The sequence below is a fragment of the Macrobrachium rosenbergii genome, chromosome 27 (assembly GCF_040412425.1).
Source record: "Macrobrachium rosenbergii isolate ZJJX-2024 chromosome 27, ASM4041242v1, whole genome shotgun sequence".
In the NCBI taxonomy this organism is placed as follows: domain Eukaryota; kingdom Metazoa; phylum Arthropoda; class Malacostraca; order Decapoda; family Palaemonidae; genus Macrobrachium; species Macrobrachium rosenbergii.
In genome coordinates, this window is record NC_089767.1 from 37,770,399 (window position 1) to 37,778,357 (window position 7,959).

Sequence of the window (7,959 nt, forward strand, 5' to 3'; positions counted from 1 at the left end):
AACTGAACATTTTAATAATTTTATCACAAAAAGTGCATTTAGTCTATGGAAAATACTGCGAACAGCCGAATTTTCTGCGAATAATGTGTATACTTGCTCCACAGAGATATCTGTGTGAACAGGTGAATCCATGAATCTGGAACCACAAAGAGGCAGGGGGTCCACTATATACCTATTCAAGATGACTACCGCATACAAATTTCACAAAGAATAAGGGAAATGATTTAACTCTTAACTGTTTATAACTGATTTACAGTTAAACCATTTTGACCAGGCCTAATTTTGTGGGAACCATACGAAAACACCCCAGACTTGAAAATATTTATGGTTAATTTCTTACTCTCTACAGATTGTCATCTAAATCTCAAGGATGATATTTGCACAAGGGTATTTAAAGTTATCAGGAACTAAAAGGGTTAAGGGTTGTGTGTATGATATTTTGCAGACATGTGTACATGATGGTGGTGGACCATATGACACACCACACAAACTTTTGTTCATGGGTTCAACTAGACCACCGCTGAAGATGGAAACCTATGCGGCGCAAACCAAAAGGAGTGGAAGAGAAGTCAAACAAAAAATAACGTAGGGTCAGCAGGTAACCAATTAGAACCTTTGGTAGTTAGGATCAAACATTTATGAGCAAATCAGTTCCATGAGGCTCTTCATATAGAACCCTTATTTTTTCTGGTAACTGCCATAAAACCTTCAGTAGATTTGTTCCAGCATGCTTTTACGATCTGTTCTTTTCAAGTCACACTGCTCAATGTTGTATAGCTGAATGACGTACAACTAGCATAGCAATAATTATGTGATTTTGCTACAATATATAGTGCATAGCCTTCCAATAAAACAACTAAGAGACATGAATCTGCACACCAAATAAGAGGCAACATGATGATGTATTTCAGTGGCCTGTGCAACAAGTGTGGAGGGATTGAGTTGAGCTTTCTACAAAACATATGTCTAAATTTTAATATTTTTAATGTGTGGCTGTGGTGATTCAGCAAACGGCATGGCATCTTGAAAAAGATGGTAGCTGGCAAGGCTCTAATTGAAAATGTAACCAATATCTGTATAATAAACAAGGGTATAATCTTGTTCTATGCATATAATTCTGATTAGACAAGTCATTTCTAAAATATCCCTAAAAATATGCAAGTGCTTCAGTGGACACAAGATGTTCTCTGCTCAGTGCTTTGTAATATAGAAGGTCTACAGCCTTTCCTTCTGTATTTCAACATGCTATCAGCAAGAAGACAACTAGGCCAGTCCACATGTCAATAAATTATCTGATACAATCATCCTTCCAAGTTAAGGTTGGTTGAGAATTTATAGTCAAGATTTTAGCATGTTACCGAGAAATCGTTGCCAAGGCCAGGACACATGCTCAAATGGATATTTGCTACCTCTCTCTTTCTAGCTTTACTTTTTTCCAGATTTCTTTGTTTGACCATATAGGATCCTTCATTTCTTCCATCTCTTTGTACCGATTCTTTTCATAGCTTCACATTGTTTTTTGTGGTTTCTTACTCAAGTACACTTTACATATCAGTAAACCTTATGTATCACCCTGTAACTGCTTCCAAAACATGAGGCTCAAGTCAAATAACTTTAATTAACTCCCTTGAAAAATGACCGTGGCTAACTATACAAATCCCGTCATTAATAGTGGTCACAAAGACATGAAACAAAATTGTTAATTCAACCTTTGTGCAGTCTTTCCAATAAAAATATACATTTTTCCTTTGCACTAATGGAAAGAATACCCAAAACAATTTGCTGATAAATTATTCCAAACACCCTATAAACAACCAATCATGAACTAATAACGCTGCTGACCAACATAAACTTGAGTAAACAAACGACTTCTATTTTTTCCTATTTCTTATGAAAAACCAAAAGCATAAAAATGACAGTCTAAGAGGGTATGAATGTTTCTTTCACCAACTCTATTTTCCACTTTTACTATGAGGCCTTTCTGATTATTAGTACAGTAGTTTGATCTGTAGCATTCTTCAATTTTCCCCTATCCCTCTTTTGAAATGTACTCGTCTAGCATGGTGAAATTCGTTTACTGTATTAGGCTATGGTCGAAAAGATCAATTTCTTTCTATATGTACTCACATCTTTATATTAGCTGTACACCTTTCTGTTAAGCTAAAAACAAAAATACAGAGCTTTTCGAAAACAGTTTGCACCCATATATACTTTCCAGTGCAGATTTAACCATAATTCAATACAGTCGTAGAGTCGACCGCCGGGATTCACTATGGGCTGCGTACCACTAATCCCCCCTTGAATAGCTCAAATCAGCGAATACTTAAAAAACCCTTTAAAAATGCTTTTAACTGCCTATTTTGATAGTTCAAAACACCAATAACACCTATAAAAATGCTTGTATCTGAATATTTTCAAAGTTTCATCACATAAAATGCATTTAGTCACGAAAATATGAAAATACAGTAATTTGTGAATATTTCTCTAAGAAAAATACGGCAAATAGGCGAATTTCCCAGGAATAATGTGTGTATATGTTCCACAGAGAAACCTGTGAATAGGCGAGGCCGCAAATCCAGAACCACTAAGGTTATTTAATAAAAGACACAAATTTACCATTGATTTTTAGGTCTGATGACCTGCTATTTTTGTTATGGCCCAAGTCTTAAATTAGTAAGCTTCTATGGGCTTTTCTATTTCTGCTCTTAAAGTGAGGTTCCTTCTTTTGTCTACCATCATACTTTCTAAGAAATATAAGATTTTGAAAATTAAAAATACAACATTCCATTATTTGTAGCTATTAACTAATATATTTGGATCTATCTATTCATTTTTATAGACTATAATAAAGACCATTTTTAACTTGTGTTTTCATGACACTTCCTTGTACACTAACATTTTGTCACCAATGAATCCTGTGTTGGGTAGCTTACAAAGACTTCCTTTAAGCCTATGCCACCAGTTAGCCTAACTACAGTACTCCATTTCAGTTACTTTAGCCACAAAAGGTTTTCCAACATTTAGGAACCACTTTCATTTCTTTGTACTTTTCTTAGCCTATAGCCTTTTGCTCCTCACAGCCTATCTCCTTGGGGACTTTTGTTTCAATGTAAAACTGCTGAATACTACTAACACCCCTTTAGCTCAGCAACTACCAGTTCACTTAAAAAACGAGCACCGCGTTTAGCACCCGCATCCTGGGGGTGAACGTAAAAATAAATTAAAAATAAAAGCTGCATTTTTCCTACCATCGAACCTACACCTTCATATATGGCAAACAATGGACAGTAAATAGCAACCACACACTAAAGGCCGTAAACACCTCAATTAGTGCGAATCAGGCCAGAGTAGCAGTCTACAATTTTACCTTATATTTTGAACACTTTTTTTTTTCATACTCATGTCCTATCACCTCTCTGTTCCAACAAACCAACAAGTTCTTCATATTTTCTATCACATTCTCTTTACTTATCTGTTAGATCTTGGCAAATTCCTACATTTTTCTTACTAGGTTTCTAACGTTCCTTTCAGCATAGCCTACTAGGTCTGTTTTTGCCCCGATTCCTACATGGTCCCAATATTTTTAAACACTCAAGTCGTCATCGTAACTTTGCAAGTCCTGAAGGTACCACAAAATGTAGTCTCAATAACAGCAAGCACTGAAATAACCTAAATTAGGCTGAATTTTGTGTATTAAGGTTAGAAGCATATAGCCTAGGGGGTAAAGTTTTATAAGTTGCCAATAAAACTCCAGCCAGCCACTTTTGAATGACAAACTATTTTGGGTTTTCATGCAAAAATGTCTAGGAAACGATAGGGCACTAAAAGAACCTAACAATATCAACACAACGTAACCTAGGGGTGTTTACCGGTTACAATTTTCCTGTATTAGCGATCTTGTAAGTCGTAACATGTTTAATTTTTTATTTATCATTTGCGCATAGCATTTATAAGGTTCAAAATAACGAGAACGAAGAGCTGCTCTTTTAAAAAATGTAGGTTACAATTTTATATTGTGTAGCAGCAACTTATAAAATAGTACTGCCTAGGACAAAGCCTACATTCCCCAAAAAGTAAGACTTTCTCAAACATTTCTTTTGTTTTTAAGGTTATTTGTCTTACAAAAAACTTCTTATTAAGGCATCTCCTGTAAGCCATCCCTAATCCTAATAATTGGGCCCACAGGGGGGTAACAAAACGGACATGGGTGTTTGAGTGTCGATATCATTTATTATATAATTATAATATAAATTTAAATAGTGAAAATAAAACAAAATTTGTATGCAATGACCTAAATTCATGGCCCTAATGGGTAAACCCAGGCATAGGGTTATTAAATTACCAAGTTAACCAACGGTTTAAAGAGCAGGTTCTGGCTCACGTGAAAGGCCTAACCACAAAGCCGAGATTTACCTTAAGCCTAAATAGGCCTCTCTCGTGTTACACGGTCACTGACCTAGTTAGGGTAGGCAAAAGCCCCCTTCACTTAACATAAAGGAAAGTTCTGTGTCCGCGATAAATAGTCCACCAGATGTTCTAATAAAATAGTTATTGTTGTTTTGGTGATTTTATGATAAATATTAATTGGTAAATATGTAATTGTGACGTTTAATACGAATTTAAAGGTTACGATGGTGGAACCAGGCCACAACATGAAAGTTCTTTGTTACGTAGTAAATAATCCACCAGGTGTTTGAATATGATAGTTATTAATGTTTTCGTAATTTTATGATAAATATTAAGGGGTTAAATATGTAACTGTGACGTTTAATAAGAATTTAAAGGTTACGATGGAGGAACCAGGAAACATCTTCATAAAGGAAAGTTCTTTGTACGTACCCAAGGGTTACCCAGATGTTTAAATAAAACAGTTCTCATAGTTTTGGTGATTTCATGATAAATATTTAGGCATGAAGATGAGATCGTGATGTTTAATAGGAATTTAAAGGTTACGATGAACAACTTACGGCAGGCCCCACCTAACTGTATATGGTTAGGTTTGGAATAAAAAATAAATTAGGTCAGACCCTCCATTTGAATCACTTTTCGGCTTATTTACGCACAAAATGATAATTCTGGCGTATAAATGGGTACGCATCACGAACAGTTGGCACAATACTCCACAAATAACGGCAGTTCCCTTCGCTGAGAAAGGGGTTTTGACACCAAGCATACTGGGTTCTGTCATCTGCTGTCCTACTTTCGGAAAGGGCCGAATTATCGAAAATCCAGACATCCCCACCACACGAAACCACTTCCAAACAAATCCCGACACTTTATAGTTTCTCTTACCACTGATCAGATCCTTGAAGACCTTCATGATTGACGGATGATTGACGGTAGAAAAATTGGCCTAGGTTGGTTCTTGCTCTCCGGGATGAGGGCGACCAGGGAAGGAAGGAGAAAGGTTCACTTCTCTTCGATCAAGACGCGCGAAAGGTTTCGAGACGTGACGAAATCCAGTGGGAAAACGTTTCGAAACCTCGAACGCGTCACGCTTTCTCCATTGATTTATCGCGGAATGGGCGTAGTGTTGGGCAATGTTTACCTTATTATAGAAACTGCTACTTTTACAGATTACCAGTACTAATTTCAGGGCAGATTTATAGACTTTAAGATAAAAAACTAGGGCTGTGAAATGGTTTCAAATCGTTTCGTCTGCTGCTCCGAAATCGCCAAAGGTTCGCTCGAAAATCAACAAACAGACGACAACGTACCTAAAACTAAATAAGTAAATAATTAGAGAATTGATAAACATACGAATTATTTAACTTAAAATTTTTTTTATGATAAAAAGTACAACATTTTCCTGCAGAAACAGTACTTTTTTCCTAACTTAAATGGAAATGTGAGATAGAAAAATGTCGATTGAGCGAATGACCTTCGTCGAACGAACTACTCACTCGGCTACCTGGAAATATGAGTCACTAAAAATCCCATTACAAATGTTATGAAATATTAGTTGAAATTTGGAAAAGGGGGCAAATACAACGTTATCATTTCCGAAAGTATTGGTCCAAAGGCACAAGTAACGAAGGGAGAATAACTATAAACTTATAAAATAACTTATTGCGCCGCAAATGTTGCAACAAGTCACATAAATATCACGTGAAATGACATGACGTCATGAACAATCCTGTCCTTTCTGGGTAGAAACCTAAGAACAACAACACATGAACTTTTTCAAGTTCATCGAAGAAATATTCAAATGTAGGCCACTCTAGAAGATATGGCCTATTTAGGGGGATGGATAATGAACTGTAAACTACTGGCTTTTCAAAATTCAATTCTTTGGGTGAAACTAAATTTATGAAACAAACAAATGGGCTCTTGAGCTACTGAAACTGAACCAATGTATGTAGGATATCGATGGAATTCTAATATCTGGAAGAATGAGCACGAGTTTCAAAATAAATGGTAGAATAAAGATGAAACCCTTGTGAAGAAAACTTCCACAGTGTCAGCAGCAACTCCTAATACCGACGAAGACGAATATTACGGCGGCATTCATTCGTCTGCTAGTTAGATATTAAAGTGTCCAAACTTTTTTTAAACAGCATTGCCTTTCATTTCTTTTTTAAAATATGGTTAGGGTGAACAACCTATAAAAATCCCTGCAACAACTAATTGATAGATGCCACATGTACACTAAACGAAAATGTCTTGCTAGAGAGAGAGAGAGAGAGAGAGAGAGAGAGAGGGGGAGGGGGTGTTACGGTTGAACGTGGCAGTGACCATGGATTCTTACTGGAACAGTTTAGACACTATTATTTTAGGATTTTTTTTTTATCTCATTAGTGACCTAAAGCTGTGAATTAGGTACTGGTAGTCGATTTTAGTTGATTGCAGCAATGGCGGGAAAAGACTTTGATCTGGCAACCCAGTATAATAATACATTCTGAAAACCTGAATTGAAACCACTTCTGGAGCCACTGGCGATGAGTTATGGTCACACATTAGGGGCGGTTTGGGGGGTGAATCTTTAGTCCTATAAATTCCTCCTTATCACGCATGCATTGTGGCTAACATCCTTATCATTTGCCTCAGGAACAAATAAACCCAGAACTAGTACCTCGTAAACAAGGTTAACTCACAGAGAGCTAACGAAAAACAAGGCATCAGGACGCCAAAAAGCTGGGTGCAGGCAGACGAGGTTTCAGCTAAACTATTATTACTGACTATTACTATTAACTGTTACATATATAACTTTATTATCTAACTGAAAACAAAAAAGAGACGAAGGGGCACGAAAGGACATAAATATTTTTTCAAGGAGACTTTTTACCGAGTTATTTAGGGCAAAAAATTTAATTACTTGTGCTGATATTAAAACCGGAACCAATGTGGGTCAGAGTTCAGGTGAGGGTCGTCCGCCTGAAGGAAAAAAGGTGAAAGGAGCAATGCGCACGGCAAAGGTGAGATGGTGGTGGAGTGGAGAGATACTTGAGGCTTATCAGAACTTTTAATTTATTACCGTCGTACTGGACGTCTTAGAGAAAGAGCCCGTGCCACCACAAAGCTGCTTTAATCTAAAACGAACGAAGCACTATCAAGGAGGGAAACTTAAGACAGCTATGTATGAAGATGGCAGGGTGTGTGTGTGTGTGTGTTGTCCCAGTCTAGTGCTTCTGCCAGTCAAGATACTTGTGATGAAATAGAAATGAGGAGATTAATTCATGTGAGAGATTTCGGGCCAAAGATTATAGGCATATATAACAATTTGATGACTAGACGAAAACTTGCGATTAGCGTTTAAAAGACGCAAGTGAAACACTAGCTACTTCATAATAAAAGTCTCAACTGAAAGCGCGCAAGGTTTTTAATGAACTCTTATCAGCGACCGGATAAAAGAGAAATGGCGCTCACCTTATCAGATAAGTTTGAACATATCTGACACTTTAATTTAAAGCCACTTTTCATTATATGACATTTATTCCCAAGAGGTCATCCTTCTCCGAC

General features: G+C 36.7%; 1 protein-coding gene across 2 annotated transcripts in view; it reads right to left on the reverse strand.

Moving 5' to 3' along the window:
- The window catches only part of Tctp (translationally controlled tumor protein), a 20,773-nt gene extending 14,087 nt beyond the window's left edge, over positions 1 to 6,686 (reverse strand). Inside the window, exon 1 of one of the 2 annotated variants that reach the window (XM_067129586.1) lies at positions 5,293 to 5,450. In XM_067129586.1, the coding sequence (XP_066985687.1) occupies positions 5,293 to 5,320 (28 nt within the window). In that variant the 5' untranslated portion in view covers positions 5,321 to 5,450. Of the gene's footprint in view, positions 1 to 5,292 lie in introns of both variants that reach the window. The other variant, XM_067129585.1, reaches the window with a different exon arrangement.
- Between the last annotated feature and the right edge of the window lie 1,273 nt (positions 6,687 to 7,959).